The 17,495-nt window shown below is 43.0% G+C and overlaps 3 protein-coding genes across 5 annotated transcripts in view; 1 reads left to right on the forward strand and 2 right to left on the reverse strand.

Annotated features, from left to right (window-relative positions):
* Positions 1 to 6,738, forward strand: part of LOC100284900 (MYND finger family protein) — a 32,719-nt gene extending 25,981 nt beyond the window's left edge. The window contains exons 7-12 of one of the 3 annotated variants that reach the window (XM_020540563.2): positions 3,764 to 3,872; positions 4,678 to 4,834; positions 5,424 to 5,495; positions 6,062 to 6,175; positions 6,267 to 6,272; positions 6,377 to 6,738. In XM_020540563.2, coding sequence (XP_020396152.1) covers positions 3,764 to 3,872; positions 4,678 to 4,834; positions 5,424 to 5,495; positions 6,062 to 6,175; positions 6,267 to 6,272; positions 6,377 to 6,418 — 500 coding nt within the window. In that variant the 3' untranslated portion in view covers positions 6,419 to 6,738. Of the gene's footprint in view, positions 1 to 3,763; positions 3,873 to 4,677; positions 4,835 to 5,423; positions 5,496 to 6,061; positions 6,176 to 6,266 lie in introns of all 3 variants that reach the window. The other 2 variants (NM_001157795.2, XM_035960622.1) reach the window with 2 other exon arrangements.
* On the reverse strand, positions 766 to 2,778 carry LOC103633168 (uncharacterized). The gene is made up of 2 exons (XM_008654856.4): positions 1,340 to 2,778; positions 766 to 1,175 (listed from the first exon to the last, which is right to left on the reverse strand). The coding sequence occupies exons 1-2, from the start codon at positions 2,292 to 2,294 to the stop codon at positions 1,132 to 1,134; spliced, it is 999 nt and encodes a 332-aa protein (XP_008653078.1). The 5' UTR covers positions 2,295 to 2,778; the 3' UTR covers positions 766 to 1,131.
* Positions 6,739 to 6,921: 183 nt separating the features above from the next.
* On the reverse strand, positions 6,922 to 9,733 carry LOC103633172 (rop guanine nucleotide exchange factor 3). The gene is made up of 7 exons (XM_008654857.4): positions 8,986 to 9,733; positions 8,793 to 8,909; positions 8,552 to 8,706; positions 8,384 to 8,458; positions 8,031 to 8,306; positions 7,574 to 7,909; positions 6,922 to 7,316 (listed from the first exon to the last, which is right to left on the reverse strand). The coding sequence occupies exons 1-7, from the start codon at positions 9,251 to 9,253 to the stop codon at positions 7,149 to 7,151; spliced, it is 1,395 nt and encodes a 464-aa protein (XP_008653079.1). The 5' UTR covers positions 9,254 to 9,733; the 3' UTR covers positions 6,922 to 7,148.
* Between the last annotated feature and the right edge of the window lie 7,762 nt (positions 9,734 to 17,495).

The following is a 17,495-nucleotide window of genomic DNA, read 5'->3' on the forward strand; positions in this document are numbered from 1 at the left end:
GGAAGGTGGTGTGATGGGAATAAGAACATCTGGAGTAGAAACAGTAGGTGGTGATACTGATGAAGTTTCAGAAATGGGAGGAAGGCTCATGAATGAGGTAGACTCTGTGGAATTAAAAGAAGAATGAGTGGAAGAGTTGTAAAAGAAGGGTCGGTTTTCATTAAAGCTCACATCTCGAGAAATATGCATGCGACGAGAAGATGAATCATAACACCGATAGCCTTTATGTTCAGGGCTGTATCCAAGAAAAACACACTCAACAGATTGAGCAATCAATTTAGTACGTTCACGAGGTGATAATAGTACATAACACATACATCCAAAAACTCGAAGGTGGTCATATCGTGGAGGAGTTCCGAAAAGAACTTCACCAGGTGTTTTGCCAGAGTTTGGATGACTGTTGTCTATTGATGAGGTAAACCACAGTAGAAACTGCTTCACCCCAAAAATGTGAAGGGACAAAAGAAGATATCAACAAAGTGCGAGCAGTTTCTATAATGTGACGGTGTTTGCGTTCAGCCACACCATTCTGTGCATGAGCACCAGGGCACCTGTGCATGAGCACCAGAGCAAGAAAGTTGAGCAAGAGTACCCTCTGAAGTCAAAAATTGGCGAAAATTATCAGATAAATATTCACCACCAGAATCAGAACGAAAGGTTTTAATATGAGTGGAAAATTGAGTGTGAATCATGCGAGCAAAGGATTTATAAATAGAAATCAGCTCAGAGCGGCGTTTCATGAAATAAATCCAAGTGTAGCAAGAATGATCATCAATAAAAATGACATAGTATTTATATCCACCTTTTGACACAAAAGGTGCAGGACCCCAAATATCAGAGTGAACCAAATCAAAGGGTTCAACAAAATGAGAGTCACTAGTAAAATATGGAAGTTGTATTTGTTTTCCAAGATGACAACCCTTACAATGAAAATCAGACTCAACCGAAGTATGACCTAAGCAACCTGACTTTATTAGAGTAGACAATCTAGAGCCACACAAATGACCTAGACGATGATGCCACTGGGCAAAAGACGCAACAGAAGCAAGGGTAGCTGAAAGCACATGCGCTAGAGATGTAGCCAAGGAAGGAAGCCGCAAAGAGTCCAAGATGTAGAGGCGAGGAGCAGCTCTACGGCGACGGCCAGTCCCAATCACTTCCCCTGTGCGAAGGTCCTGTACAAAACAAGATGAGTCATCAAATCCGACAAAGCAATTATGATCCGTAATTTGACCTACTGAAAGAAGATCCATAGATAGCTCAGGGACAAAGAAAATATTATGGACTGTAAAGTGAGGATCAGAAAGAGAACCCTTATGAGTAATGTGGCAAACAATACCATCAGCTGTCTGCACTGAAGCACCATCTATGACAGGTGTAGTAGAAGCCAACTTTGACTGATCAGATGTGACATGAAAGGAGGCTCCTGAATCAAGTACCCAGGCCGACTCTGAAGTACAAGCGGACGAAGTGGCAGCAACAACAACTGAGCCTCTAGTAGATGGTCCTGGACCACGACCACGAGCAGCACGTCGTGCACGGAAATCAGTCAACTTCTCAGGAAACTTGACAAAGCAAAGCTCAGATCGATGATTGGTCTTGCCACAATGATCACAAGGCTTAAAAATATTCTTAGGTTTCTGGGCAGCAGCCAACACACTGTGAGGATTACCACCAGTAGAGGAAAGAGAATTAAGACGAGTCTCTTCAGCGAGTAAATCAGACAACGCCTTAGCCATTGTGAGAGTGTCAGAACCCTGAAGTAAACGAGCACGAAGAGAATCAAACTCGGTCCGAACACCCATAACAAATCTGTAAGTGAAGAACTTCTCAATAAACTTATGAGCTGGACATGGATCAACAGTACAAGCAGGCACCATGGATGTCAAAGCACTCATCAGGCGATCAAAGGCTGAGTAGTACTCATCAATACTCATATCATTTTGCTCAATAACATGTGTCTGCTGCATGAGGGTGTGTAATAGAGCACCACTGTCCTGAAAAAAACGCTCCTTCAAATGAGACCAGATGGCTTTAGCAGTTTTAAATTTAGACAAACTCATAATCATAGACGGTTTGACGCTGTTCACCATAGCAGCCATCACTTTACCATCATTAAGTTGCCATGTTTTGATATCAGCAGCATTGTGACGATCATCAGCAAGAACAGGTGCCGCATCAGTCAAATGGAAGAGTAATCCATGTCCCCGGAGTGCAGTCTCAACACAGAAAGCCCACTCCGGATAATTTTGACCATCGAGAGTGATATTGACCACAATAGCATTTGTCGCCATATTGAATTCAATGGAAATCAGTGAAACCAAACAAACCAGAGGAGCCGCAGCCGACAACAGCCCGACTTGGACGAGTTGACGAAGTTCCTGGGCGCGGAAGCCGAGATGGACAGCGGATGTCGCCGTGATGCAGATAATCAAGACCACAGCGACTCTGCCCGCAATGGCAGCCACCTGCGCAGAAGCAGCGACGACAGCGACGACGCAGATCTGCAGCCCTGCCCTCAAGGATCCACGGCCCTTGTCCCAAACGGCGGTGACGATGCAGGGCGCAGGCGGACAACGCAGATGTGGCGAGGGCGCAGATCACCGAGATCCGATCTTGTCCCAGACGACGGTGACGATGCAGGGCGCAGGCGGACAGCGCAGATGTGGCGAGATCCGCTCCTGGCGGACGGCGCAGGGCGAGTACCAACCGAGATCCGCTCCTGGCGGACACAGGAGAAGGGTGGCGGACGACGCTGGGCGCGCAGACGCGGCGGATCTGCTCCTGGCGGACGGCGCAGGGCGAGGACCAACCGAGATCCGCTCCTGGCGGACACAGGAAAAGGGCGGCGGACGGCGCTGGGCGAGATCCCCTGGCGGCGGACAGCCCAGGCGCGGCGGACGGCCCCTGGCGGCGGACGGTGGTGCAGAGAAGAGGCGCGGCGGACGGCCCCTGGCGGCGGACGGTGCGGCGCAGAGCGCAAAACCGCGACGCTGGCCGCGATGGACGGATGAAGCAGAGGCCGCAACGACAGCAGAAGAGAGAAGGAGGTGGCCGCGACGGCAGGTCGGAGAGCTGGCCGCGATGGCAGCACAGCGACGGTGCCAAAAATTTGGATCAGGGTCAGGTTTAGACGTAAACCCTAACCCTAACCTGCTCTGTTACCATGTGACTAACCTGGATTAGGCGAGATGATGGCCCCCTCGGGTACTGTAGCATATATATAGGCAGACAATCATATATGGGCCTTATGGGCCTTAACAACCCTTCCCTAGACCCCGCACAGTGCGGGAAGCCTACGACACTGGGTACGCCCTTTACGCTAACTAGGATTCGAACTGATAACCTCTGGCTCTGATACCATGTTAAGTTGCATGCATCAACCAATTCAACACAAAATGTTAAACTGATAGAAATAGGTGGACAATTCACTTATATTATATTCCAATAAACACATCATGCGTTAATCACACTGTTTTCAAGTCGTCCGACTAATCACGATTAGTCGTCCAAGTTGATTTGGACCAATCACGATTAATCCGCCCAAGTCGGTCAGCCAGAACGACTAGCAAGTCGTCCGACTTGAAAACAATGGTTGGTCATGCCATTGTTGACCAGTTTTACCGTAAACCATCACAGGAGATGGTCAAATCTATCGAGTGAAATATCTTTTTCTGGTTAATTTAATTTGAAGCTAATTCACATGATAGCATCTGCTGATTTTTGTTATCTCCACGTCCACTTGCAACTTAAATGACTAAAGGGCCTGAGAAGGAGCTACTTCAGCTTGCAGCGTTTGGGGAACTACGTGCATTGTTTCCAAGTGTCCAGATTCACATTGAGCTTGTCGGACCAGAAGTTCCAAAGTCCAGGCAAGCAACACAATCTGGTTTTCATTTTGGTATTATGGTATAGGAGAAACTTAGCATGCAATTTGGTATTTCCTTGTGTTTGTCTGCTTTACAATTTGACGACAATACCTTTTACATTTTTATCAACTTCTATAATGTTTTATATCTTTGGGTTATTTTTTTAAAAAAAGTAGTTTGTTTGTTGATAATGCAGTAGAGCAGTGTTTATTTTTTTATCGAACACTAAGGAGGGTTGTGCATCGTTATCTATACTAATCTATTAAAAACCTAATGTGGGCACTTGGTGCTACCACGACTCGACGCCGTGCCCTGTGGGCTCTACGCTCAGCGCCCACACAACGCTCTCTCAGCTACTGTCCTGTGGACCCTAGCGCCCACGCAGCTAGCTACTGCGCCTGTCCAGCACCCAAACCCGCCCGCACAAAAAATAGTGCAGAGCGAGTGCTCGAACCCACGCCCCCTACTCTTGAAATTTAGGGTTAACCATCAGACCACACGTACCTTAGTGTTTACAAATAAACAATAATTATATTTGAATAAATATCTTAATACCTATTTATATGATATATACAACCGGAGCAAAGCACAGACAACTGACTATATTAAGAAGAAAAAGGAGAACGATTCTTACAAACCACACACACATCCTCACAAAATATTCTTTTTACCATCTTATTTATCTGTTGTGTGCCTTATTCAACAAGATCTACATTTTAAATTAGCTACTATATGCTCAATGATATATTGGTTTTGTGTTCATGTTCTTTTCCCTGGTTCTGGTAACTGATATGGTACCTGTTGACAGGGATGGAGAGGTTGTGAACATTTCCAGATATGCATGTTGTTCTGATAAGAGTTGCTGTTGTAAATCTTCTATTGGTTCCAAAGACTTGAGTTGCACTGCAGTGACACTCAAACTGTGGAAAGGTTTCTATCATGAGAGATGCAGTGATATATTGAAGGTTCTCTCTACAATTACTCCTATTTTCTAAAAAGATGTGAAGTTACCCACCATATTATAGAGCCAAGCATGTCCTTATTGTAAAGTTTAGAAAGAATGTTAATACTGGACAAGCTTTCACATGCATCACACACAGTTCTGTATTGTCTGGTGCTATACATAGTTGTAGGTCCAGTTAATTCTAGAAGTGCTAAGTTATTTACAGTCTTCTGCTTACGTTGTATCTTGTAAGCTCAGCTCTCCAATAATCACTGGAATGTGTAGAACTCATAACTCATTTCCTAGCAGGTCGATTTCTGATTTTCTGTTAATTTACAAACAAAAGTATGAAAAGAAAAGAGCACCATGCCGCTGCTGCTTGCTGGTGGCCCCTACCAGAGCTACAGCTAGCTTTAGCACTGAACCATAGACCTAATGCTATTTTTCCAACAGATCTAGAGCGTGTTCTACCATTTGAGAGATGATGACATGTCTTGTTTGAAACTGATAAAAATGATTTACTCACCAGATAATTCAGTTGGCAGGTACTCTTGAAATATTTTTTCCCTTAATGCGGAAACACTACCTGCTAATACTTGTCCTCTTGGTAGGATTCCGTTCCACAACTTATTTTTGCCCCAAATGCGGGTGTGGCTGCATATCCTAGTTGGATGCCAACTATTGTGAGTATCTTGTTTTTAATTGTCTGTTAGACATGTATGTATATACTCGTTTACATTAAGAACCTCATGTTTCCTTACAGCAGCCTCATGTTATTGGCTGTGAGATGCCATACGGCACTGTTTGTTCCTACTTTACCAATACTCCTTCTGTCCCAAATTAAAATTCGTTTTTAGTAAATTAATAGATTCATACATCACTTGATGTATGTGTTTTATATATGTGGCTAGGTTCATCATCATCCATTTAAATATAGACATAAAAACCAAGAGCTAAAATGAATACTATTTTAGAACGGAGAGAGTATTTTTAACTAGTCAATTTGATTCCGAGGCGCATGCAGAACATAAACTTCACAATGGATTGTAATCTTTTTCATTTGTAATCCCAACAATTTTCACCAACCATATTACTCATATTTTATTGAAGCACGAGATGTCAATACATTATTTGAGAATTCATTATGCTGCTGCATCGGACCAGATAATATCAACTAGTGTTTTGCCTTAGCCTGCAATTAGCTTTACTTGTTGGTCCTCATCATCATTCATATTTCATTTCACTAAAGGAAATGATAAGGCAGACTGGGATTCCTGCAATCTTTACGGACTTCTGTGAAGAAGCTGCACATCTAGCATCCTGCTGCATAAGCTCCATAACTGGTCAACCCCTTAAAATTCCAGTATGTGTTAGACTTTGTCATTGTTGTTTCTTTTCAATTGTAGCTATTGAGCAAACAAATGAATCGTCATGATCTATCATGCCTTTTCCAGATCCAGGTAAATCCTTTCAGGCAGCCAGTTGCAGCGGAAAACAATGCATTATACGTACCATGTTATTCAAATTGCTTTGTTTTTGGGATGTAAAATTGCCCTGTCACCAGGAAGTATATTTAGAGATTGATTTGTCAAGAAATGGAATGTGAATTTTCAAAGAAGACAAGGGTGCCATTCCTAGAACATCTGAGATGGGAGGTTTTTATTTCTGAGAGATGATGGAATTAGGATTTAATGTTGGTACACTTAGAATTTGAGAAGACAAGTTGCACAAATCAAGAGGAACACTGGAAGGGCTAGGAATAGCATGTGTACAAGCCGACTAGGAGAAAATGTATTTTATTTGAACCTCTGAAAATATTTAGATACTGCAATTGTAAGATTTTCGCATCAACCGATTCTTGAAATACACTTTTTCATAATTGGGAGATGTATATGTTTTCTTATGGTGGAGCTACATATTATCTAATTTTGTTGTTCACAGCAATCTGGAGGACCGAGATTGTAAGAACTGATTTTGATTCATAAAAACATAGACCAGTGTTCCATGTCTATACCAGAACAGAATCATTTCTTGATATTATAACTCTCCCAGGGTATGCCATTCCAAAGTTAAAGTAAAATGCTTATTGTATAGATTATGGAGAATATGTTCCATGAAACAGCAACAGAATCAAACTGTAAGTTTCTGGTTGCAACCCTTTCTCTCATCCATTTCCATTATGATTTACATATGTAACATACATCATTATATCTAACACACAGCCCTATCTCAAACAAATGAGCAAGCATACACCACTCCAGAAAAAGTTAATGAGGCAAACCACAGAAATTCTATGCAACATAATATATATGTATTTGTATGTTAGTTTTCTGTGTTCAGCGTTGTGGAGAAATCTGGCTGAACACCTGCTTCTGCATCCTGATTTTGTGTCCTTTTTTCACATTTTCATCGGCAATGAGAATATCATCTATCCATGAGACTATATTATGAGCCAAACTTTCCAGCACCCTCGAGTAGCTCTCCAGTATTGCATGTCCAATGTCCTGTAAGCAGGTAAGATGCAAGAATGTTACTTATATTGCATTATAGTTCTTGAACGCAGAACCTGTATATTTTCGTTCTGATCTGATGTGATTATCAAAACAGTTAGTACATTTAGTTCTTTTTGCATAAGCATCAACCAGTGTGTGTGTGTGTGTATATATATATTTCATCACGAACGTTTTCTGGTAACAAGGAAAATGCAGATAAACATGGAATAATCTGAATTTTTCCTTTCTTGTTTTATGTTAGCCATTACCTTGTTGTACTGAATCTTGCTTGTGTCCAGGGTAGTCTGTGACAGGCCTGGGAACCTCTGCTTCAAGCACAGGAGTAAGCTTCTGGCCCTACTGGCAAGGACCAGATTCTTGTCTCCATCAGCATTCAGCTCGGTAACATTCTCCCATTTGGACACCACATGTGTTGCACTTGCTTTTCTTCGCCACACGTACATAGCAGCTTCAACACGGTCTGCAATCTCAAGTGCATCATGTTCTGAGCTCAAACTGAGGAAGTTGAGGAGGTGCTCTGGAGAGAACTGATCGCCTGAAGACATATACCGGTAGATGGTGTCTCCTACACCCACCCTCCCACTCTGTGGGGTAACATAACATCTATCAGAAGCGAGCAAATGGAGGATCTTGACTCTTGACAGAATAAAACTGTTCAGAGAGACAGACTTTGCATGGGAGGATCAGATTACGTGACTGACATACCTTTGGAAGTGTCTCCAAGTATGATAATGGAACTTGCATTTCAGAGAGAATACTGCTGTTGATTTCCATGGCCATCTTGTGGATCTGGCTTGCCTGGTCTCTTTTCTGCTGCAGTTCACGGTGCATGCAATCAGACAGCCCAGAGTCTGGGACACATGGCTCAGGTAACCACCATTTATCCTCACTTCGCTGGAATGATTTCTTGCTTTCTTTGAAGGATTGGTTCCTCTGGTCTGCATACCAGAACTCTGGCTTGTGAAAGCTATCCAATATACCCTACAGAATGAAATTCAGCCATACATTTAGGTACCAGAATGAATTGTTTTGAGAGGATTATGTGAATCAAGACTCACGAGGAGCATTGTTTCTAGTTTTTCGAGTGCAGGAAGGTTCATCAGGATATCTGATCTTGGTGAGGTTGCCATCACCTGTTGAAATCAGAAAATCGAGTCTCAATCAGGATGCCATGAGGATGAAGCACATCAAACTTTGAGATCGAGTGATGGTATTATGACATTTACATCATGTGTGCTTCCATCAGGCATGGCCTGGACAGTAGGTGAGAATTCAACAATGTATTCACAAATGGAGAGGAGGCAATCCATCTCCCTGTTCCACATTGATCTCTTCTCAGGGGACAGTGGCTCCAACCTGTGGCAGGTCCCAAACACTGTTGCTGCAGTTAACAAAAGAAGAGAATCCTGCATTATATCAAAGTGAGTTTAAAGGATGAACACATGATGAATTTCCACGGGTAGATACCATATAGGTTGGTGATGGAATTGGATATGGCCACAGCAGTGCAGACACCTTTGCCGCTCCCCGACATGTCCTCCCCAAGCAGCAACTTCGTGTACTTCTCCTTCATCAGCTCCATCTCTGAAAGAGAAGAGAAGCCATCAAGAACCAGAAAACGCCACAAGGAACATGAACTAAACAGGTTGACATCCGTTACCTTCCTCCTCCATTGACTTCTCAACAATAATAACTTGCTGTGTTTTCTTCATGCTCAGCCTGCTCACCGACGGTGAGAGGCATGACGGCGCTACTGGTTTTGCCGGCATTGTGCGGCTCGTGCTATGGCTGCACATCTGTGGTGACGACACATGATTCTCCTGCTCGTCTCCACTGTCGGAGAAGGAGGCAACCTGGAACAACGGGCGCGAATAGCTTCGGTCATAGCTGTGGCTGTGGAAGCCCGGGAACCCTGAACCATCGCTCATTGCTGTTCTTGATGTTGCTGCTCGTCCAAGCCTGGTTCAGACGACCTGGAGGAGCGATGAACTGGGCGAGAATGGTGATGAGAAGGGCCAAGAACAGAAGGGCTTGTATGTTGTCCCCCTTGGTGATTTGGGTGGGTGAACTCCACGGAACAACAACAATGCATAGCCCGGCGGCTGACATAGGGCGTCTCAAGGATGTTTAGTATATGGCATGTGAGCCGTTTGCCCCCACATTAAGGACATTTTGATTGCCTTGGTGGTTGGAGTGTGGTCGTGCACGATCATGGCTGATGGCGTCAACAGTCAGGGAGGTACACGAAAATGGTAAGGCTTGGTGGTAAAATTACCACTGGCTTTGTTGCATCCCTACCGAAATTTCAGTTGCAACTTTACATGACTCGCTGATATGATATGTCCTCTGGCTGTTGGTCGACACAAGGATATGCACACATTTCTATCTCCGTCTCACTCTCAGGTAAAATAAAATACAGTTCGCAAAATAAAAATAAAATCCAGCTAGATACAGTTTCTTTCTTTCTTTCATTTTTCCCTTTCGAAATGTCAGCTATAGTTAAAATTGCATGGAATTTAATCCCATGGTGGTTGCCTGGTTGGAGGGAGATGCATGCATTCATTCGCTCCTGCTTGGGGTACCTAACTGGTTGGAGGGTGATCATTAGTCTCCCCTCTACATAAATGACACTCCTCTTAATTTCCTCGTTTCCAGCTCATGAAGGCCGTGACACTGTCTCAGCGGCTCATCTGCATGCCTAGCGTTCGTTCGATGCTTTTCCTTCTCTGGATTCACTAGCTAGTAATCATGCAATCAAAAGGTAGCATATCATCCTTCCATCTTCTATTCTATATTAGTAGTACGTCTTTTTTGTAACCTGTTGTATCTATCATTTATCTAACTAATGCTTAGACTATATATATACTAGGCCAGCTGAATGAATATTAGCTTGTGGGCCGGGCGAACGGTCCTGTTAAACATGCTTAGGATGGGAAAGGTGATGCAGTCCAGGTTCATTTGTTCAGGCTTCTACGCAAAGCAATGTACATTATTATATAGCTTCGTGTCGTGCCTACCATGATCGTAGAACTCCCTTTACAAAATTAGGCCACGGATAAACTTTGGAGAATATGGGGGATTGGGAGTGGCTGGCAAGTACGAGGCGACTAGCTGTAGAACTTGTAGCACTCTATTGGGATTGTATCACTCCCTATCGGGACACCCCATTTATCCACGTCAACCAAGAAAACAGGCGACGACTACAGTCAGGCCCGTCTCTAGAAATCTAGGGCTCAGGAGCGAAATGCTCAGACTCTCCAGGCTCCAGCAGTTTACTTAATTATATGCCGAGCAGCTTACTTATGTTACCGTATAAAACATTGTTTTACATTGTAGATGTTCGTAGAGTGAGTTTAAATACGAGGATATTGATGGATAAGCTGTTAGAGCATCTCTAACAACGTGACCTATAAAAATGCCCTATAATTTAAAAATAAGTATATTTTATAGAATTTAGGGCACCAACAAAACACCTCGCTCCAACAGTAAAGCCCCAAATCTAGATTATAGGGCAGTCCACTACGGTGTAGTATATTTGAGGCACTTGAGAGGGTGCTCTATAGTTTTTTGACAAAATTTTATGAAATGAGGCACTGTTGGAGTGATTTTTCCTGTGTAGAGCCCCATATTTCAATTTGAGGCACTAGTTTGAGGTATTGTTGGAGATGCTCTTAGAGATAGCTTTATAAGATCTTAAACATTCATATGACTAATTGACTACTCATAATTGACTACTCAGAATGTTTGGATAACTAATTGATTACATTCTGATTCTTGAAAATTAAAAAAAACACAATTAGCCTCAACAAACAACAACATAGAGAGATGGACGATGCGTGACTCTTCGAACAGGCTAATAGACAGACAAACTGCCCAAACATGCTAACAGGCAGAAAAATAGGCTATTTTAGACTCTTCACTGATGGAGAAACCGGAGGCCCATTAATTTGAGGGCCATGTTCAGATGCTCACCTCGCACACCCTTATCGATGGGCTCGACTAGATCTTATGTGTAAGAGTGCAAACAACTATCTTGATCCGTTAAATCATGATTCAATCATAAATATAATTGTGGTTTATTAGGGGATGCTCTATAAATCTACTTATACTGATGGTGAAAATGTTTAAGTGTTAAATATAACATAAAATTGGATTATGATCTAACGGACTAGGGAGCTCATTTGCACGCTTGTACATAATGATTGCCAGCGCGCATTAGAGCATCTCCAAAAGCTCCCTTAAAATCTTCTTTAAACTATTTTTTTGGAAAAAATCTAAAAAATTAAGCCTCCAACGGCTCCCCTTACAGGTGTATATTTGTGTTGTATCTAATAGACCGGTTCAAAGCACATAATTTCAGGCACGGCTGAGGCCTGACACGGTCCAACCTAATTGTGGGTCTAGGTCGGCATGACCTAATATGTGGGTCGTGGCTGGGTCTCAAGTCAAGCCCATGGGCTGGCCTAGTATGTCTCATTTAATTAAGGTCCATCGAAGTCCACTAAATATCGACTCAGTATTTAACTAAGATCCGTCAAAACCCACATAACCAGCACAACTTGGAAAATCCAGAGCTTCAATAGGCTTTCGAGAACCAATATCTAAATGGAGATAGTGAATAGTGATGATGATCATTGTATATGTATCAACTAAACACTGAATAGAGAACTGAATCTTATTTCTAAGCTAGTTGTACTCTTTTTTCTTTCTGACCAAAGATTTTTAATGTGGTATCACAAAACAAGTTAGTTTTATTTTGGTCATATATATTTTGTACTTTCTGTTTATATATTATTCTTGTATGTATATGGCTCGGTCTGAGACACTAAGACATTCTAGGCTATTTGAGTCGGTCTGACACACATAATTAATTGTGGGCCATGTCGTGGGCCGATGGCTGGCCTTACGTGCTAGCACGGCACGACCCATAATTAGGGATGTGCTTTTGTGGGCCATGCCTTTATAGGTCTGTGCCATGTCGGACCAGGCCGGCTTACATGTATAGGTATAGCTCCCCTAAGAGCATCTCCAACAGCGTGACCTAGAAAATGCCCTATAATTTAAAAATAAGTAAATTTTATTCAATTTAGGGCACCAACAAAATATTATGCTTCAACGGTAAAGCCCCAAATATATATTATAGGGCAGTCCACTACGGTGTAGTATATTCGAGGCACTTGAGAGAGTGACCTATAATTTTTTGACCAAATTTTATAAAATGAGGCACTGTTGGAGTAGTTTTTGCTGTATAAAGCCTTATATCTCTATCTCTATTTCTCTATTATACTTAAAGCATCAGTTTCAACGGTCGTCCTCTATCATTTTTTACAAAAAAAGTCTCACATTTCTTCTAAATCAACTCAGCGTAAAATGTTAAAAAGCGGTGAGGTGGGGTTTGAACCACACCCTGATGAAAGAAGGGTGAGAGACACTAGGCAAAGTTGTTTAACCAATTGAACACCATGCTCAGGTGTTTATAGTATTGAATATAAATTGTACATATGTATATATGATTTTTTGTAAAATACAAAAAAATAATCGTGTCGAGCCGGGCCAGCACTACGGGTTCGAGGCTACGGCCCAAGCACCGCACGACACTCGTGGCGGGTTGGCCCAGACACTATTAAATGGGTTGTGCCTCGGGCCGGCTCACCAGACACGACCCATTTGGCTATCTATACCTCCGCACGATAATGATGGTCCTCGCCTCAGTTGCCACCACCTCGTTCGTCATTCTACTTCTTTTCTATCTCCCCTCAAGCCTCCACCTCTGCGCCACCCCATTCTCGGCAGAGGGCGTAGGAGCATGTGCCTCCTCCCCGTATTCGTCCGACACCAGCCCCGGCACTGACTCGCGCAGTGGCTATTTCACGTCCACGAGGACGTTTCACATTATGCGCACACCATCGTTTTCGCCGTCGTTGGACGTCCCGTTCATCTTCCCACCCATCGTCCTATTCTTCCTCTCCAACCTGCTGCCTCCCGCCCACGGCCGCAGCCGCGAGCCGGCCGACGCTCGTCAACGCGGGTACGGGACGAGTCGGTCATGCTCCTGGCCTTTCTCGTGCTGTTGAGGAGGACATGGTGACGCCTGCCACGCTTAGGTTATCTTGGCGATGAGGAGTCCAGGTCTGAGATATTAGAAAACTAAGGTCCGTAGCGTGGCAGCAGTCGGCATATGCTACAGAGTTGATGGTGGTGTTGTGTCGCTTCAGTGGGTCCAGGGCTGGGAAGACACTCGCATTCTCTCGCCCTTCTCGGATTGACGTCTGGTGCGGGTGCCTCTCGGTTTGGAGCTGCTCCAACTGGACTTCTTTTTCCGCTTGCGTGTTCTCTCACTATATCTAGTGGTATGCTACATATGTCGTCTCCAGATGCCTAGATCTTCGTCGTGTCCTTCTCCAGCAACGAACAAGTATGTTCGCCTCTTCCCTTCCCCTCCTGCTCTACGAAACCTTGAAAGTGGGAGAGACGAGGGATGTGGGTCTCTGATTTGCTGTCTATGGTACCCGTGCGTTCATAAAAAATATTATGCGAAGAGCGGAGATAATTAATAAAAAATCTTGAGATCTTTTTGTGGATAATTTACGTGGTTATTGTTGTGAGCCGTCGCAACACACGGTAATCGACTAGTTTCAGTTTAAAACATCAGTTTGAGACATTGTTGGAGATACCCAAAGGGTCTGTTTGGTTGGGCTGTGGCTGTGAAAAAAACTACTGTGGGCTGTGAGCTGTGGAAAAAGCTGTTGTGGGCTGTGAGCTGTTAAAAAGCTAAAAACCGTTTGGTGAAAACCACTAAAAGCCGTTAAAAGTTCTTAAATATATGTTTTCACAGTTCCATCCAAAAGCCACTAAAAGCAGGTCGAAGGGTGCTTTCAGTTTTGCACTGCGAGAAAGTCAGCTTTTAGAAAAAGCTGCTTTCTGGATCCAGCCCTTTGGTTTGGCTTTTAGGGGGCAAAAGCCAAAGCCAAAAGCCAAACCAAACACACCCTAAACCCCTTCCATCTTTTTCATTGCCCAAAACTTTTCTCGTCTTTGGGTACAAACATGGAGCTACAGCGATTTGGTGCCTCTAAAATCCCCGGCGGCCTATCTTAGTCTCCAACCGACCCGTCGCGCCATTTTTTTCTGTCTACCCAACGCTCGCTGCACTGCATCCGGCCACCCCCATCGTCACTTCTTCATATCATCAGACGACGACAAATCCTGCTAGGACACCAAGTTTTCCAGGCCCAACAAAATTGCTAGGCTCCCACCGCCCGTCCAGTTTTCGGTTTTTCATCAACATTTATGTGAACTGACGGAGAAAAGAAGAAAAAGCACTCCTAATACTTTTTTTGACTGCTCCGAAAACAACTTTTTTAGAGTGATTTTTTGGAATACTGTTGGAGTATGTTGTTGCGGAATCTCCTGTCTCTATGTCTATTTATTTATATATTATATACAATAAGTAAAAGAGAGAGATAAAATGTTTGTTTAGTCTTGTTTGGAATGCATCTGAATCAGCCCATTCAATCTCTTGTATGGACGATGCTAGATGACTTAAGTTTTGTTTGGAAACTTTTGACTTTGGCTTTTGTCCCTTAAAAGTTAAACCAAAGGGGCTAATTTAGCGAGCAGCTTTTTTACAAAAGCCAGTTTTCTCGTAGTGTAAAACTGATAGCATCTCTGCACTGTTTTTAGAACTATGCAAATATATATAAGAACTTTTAGCACCTTCCACCAGATGACTCTTAGTTTTTTTACTTATCAGCTGTGGGGGGCCTGCCTTGCTGAAGGTCCTCAAAACGTCTTTACTTCGATATGATCAAATGTGTTTTAGGCAAACAACAAAGGATGGACGAAGGTAACCTTTTGGCCAAAGTAGTGTGTAAAGAAGCTTTGTCTATACACACGCGCAGCGAAGGTGCAAACCGAAGGTCGCTAGCCTCGGCGTGGAGGAAGCTTTGAGCGCAAAGCGACGAAGGGGAAGAAGTCCAAGACTTGCGCATCAAGATAGAAAGAGAAAAGATATAATGCTGCCCCTGTATCATTTGTAAATTATGTGTGTAAACTTTGTGGGCATGTATATACATGCGAGACTGTTCAACTTTCCTATAAATAGGTGAATAGTGTCATGCATGAATTCACCTTTGGAGGGCCTTAAGCTTCGGTCTACCTAGCTTTCGAAGTATCTTTGAGCTTTCTTGTGCCAAGAAGTCGAAGGTATGTTTGTAAACTTGTTTAATACGAAGGAAGAAGTAAGAAAAAATGCTAAGACATATAAGATGGGTTTCATGCTTCATCGTTCATTGTCATGTCATTCAATATTGTTTCACCTACATTTCCTCTTTAAACCTTCGTCCTCAAGTTATCCCTTCAGAGAAGTGGTAACTTGTGATAGCCTCGCCCTAGTGGATGGTGATATCATGGCCCAAGCCTTAATAGAATTAATAGAGTACTCATACCAACAAGGTGTATCTTCTTTTTTGAAAGCCTGTCTCGAAAGAACCTCTAGGTTAAGCATGCTTGGTTTGGAGAAATCTTGGGATGGGTGATCGACCGGGAAGTCTTCTCGGGTGCGCATGAGTGAGGACAAAGTGCGTACAAAAGACTTATGTTGGTTTGTGAGATGATATATGATCTGTTGGGGACTTGTTCTCAAATGCTATGAATTAAGAACATGGCAACACAAAATGTTAAATGTTAATGCCCTTCGTCCTTCGAAGCATTATTTCCCTTAGGATATAATGATCTTCGTTCAGAGGTAATTGAGTTAAGTAATGAAGGTCTTGAAAAAGACAAAATCTTGATTTCATTGGTAAACAAGGTTAAAGAAGATGAAGCTGGTTTCAAAGCTCAAGCCGAAATCCAAAAGAATGAAATCGAAGACCTTCGGAAACAGTTGGCAGCAGAAGCTAACTGAGAGATCAGCGATTATTGGAAAACCATTTAGAGAAAACAGTTGAAGAACTTCGCGCATCCAAGGAAAGATGCTTTAAAAAATCCTTGGGCTGCATGGAGAAAATAAAGGCTAGCTTCGCCAACGTGGGTGCATATTCTAATGAAGATAACTTCATACGAGGCGACCCTGAAGGTGTTATCGAATGGATAAGTGGAGAAGCCGAAGCTTTCAAAGAAATTTTAAGTGATCGTGGGGATGTCTGCGCGTTCTCCGGTGCAAGGGGAATTTCAGCCAACCTGGAGAAGGCGGGATGCGACCATGTTAAGACCCTGGCCCAGGCCGAAGCTGCCTTCTCCGTGGATGATACAAAGGATCCCTCGGTTGAAGCAAGTTTGATGGGCGGGAAATTTTATAGTGACATCTGGGTAAATGGTGGCCGAGAGATGGCTCACGAAATTATGAAGAAAAGTGAGAAAGACATCCATGACGCCCGAGTACAAGCAAAACAGGCTGTAGAAGCTGCAGAGCGCGAGAGACGCATAAGTATTGTTTTGTGGCATCTAGCTTCGATATTTGTTTTTTGTGGCTTCGGACTGATTAACTTTTTCCACTGTAGCTGAATTATCTCCGCCACCAGAACCGTTCGACCCCCTGGCTGATCCAGAAACGAAGGAAGCACTGGAGATCATCAATATGGCCGAATCTATCATTGACGAAGTCGTCAATAAATTGTTGAATGAGGTTGCGGAGAAGGTCCTGAAGGAAGACTAGTACTTATTGTAAAAACATTTTTAGATGGTCAATGTAGCTTTGTTGTAAAAAGACTGTGATATTCGATATATATATCTTTGAATCTATTATGTAAATTATTTGTAATTCAGTTCTTTGCGATGCATGAAACTTTTATGTACATACCATTTTTGAGCCTTCGGCGAAAAAACACCTTCCCTTCTTTTCATGCTTCGTAAAGAAAAAGATCCATGCTTCGTAGGAACATCCAAGCTTCGTAAAAACATCCAAGCTTCGTAAAGACAAGGGATCCCTTCTTTTGCAACAGAGCTAATGAAGCTATATTTCTCAGCTTACTTTGTGCCTTAGCATATTTTCATTTTTATAAAGCATTCTCCAAAGATCGACTTCGTATTCAATTCGTATCATTAGTGTGATATGATGTATGATGTGATGCTATGCGGGATGATGTGATGATATGATGCAAAGAATAATGCTAATGCCGAAGACACACACCCACGCTGAAGCACACAATCTCTGCGTCCCCTTAGGAACGA

The sequence above is a fragment of the Zea mays genome, chromosome 7 (assembly GCF_902167145.1).
Source record: "Zea mays cultivar B73 chromosome 7, Zm-B73-REFERENCE-NAM-5.0, whole genome shotgun sequence".
In the NCBI taxonomy this organism is placed as follows: domain Eukaryota; kingdom Viridiplantae; phylum Streptophyta; class Magnoliopsida; order Poales; family Poaceae; genus Zea; species Zea mays.

Excerpts from the sequence above, each read along its gene's own strand:
- LOC103633168 (XM_008654856.4), bottom strand. The coding sequence starts at position 2,294 with ATGGCGACAAATGCTATTGTGGTCAATATCACTCTCGATGGTCAAAAT. Across the intron at positions 1,176-1,339 it reads TTCAGTGCAGACAGCTGATG|GACCTTCGCACAGGGGAAGT; the intron begins GTATTGTTTGCC and ends TGTTTTGTACAG.
- LOC103633172 (XM_008654857.4), bottom strand. The coding sequence starts at position 9,253 with ATGAGCGATGGTTCAGGGTTCCCGGGCTTCCACAGCCACAGCTATGAC. Across the intron at positions 8,707-8,792 it reads TTCCATCACCAACCTATATG|CAACAGTGTTTGGGACCTGC; the intron begins GTATCTACCCGT and ends TGTTAACTGCAG. Across the intron at positions 8,459-8,551 it reads CTGATGGAAGCACACATGAT|GTGATGGCAACCTCACCAAG; the intron begins GTAAATGTCATA and ends TGATTTCAACAG.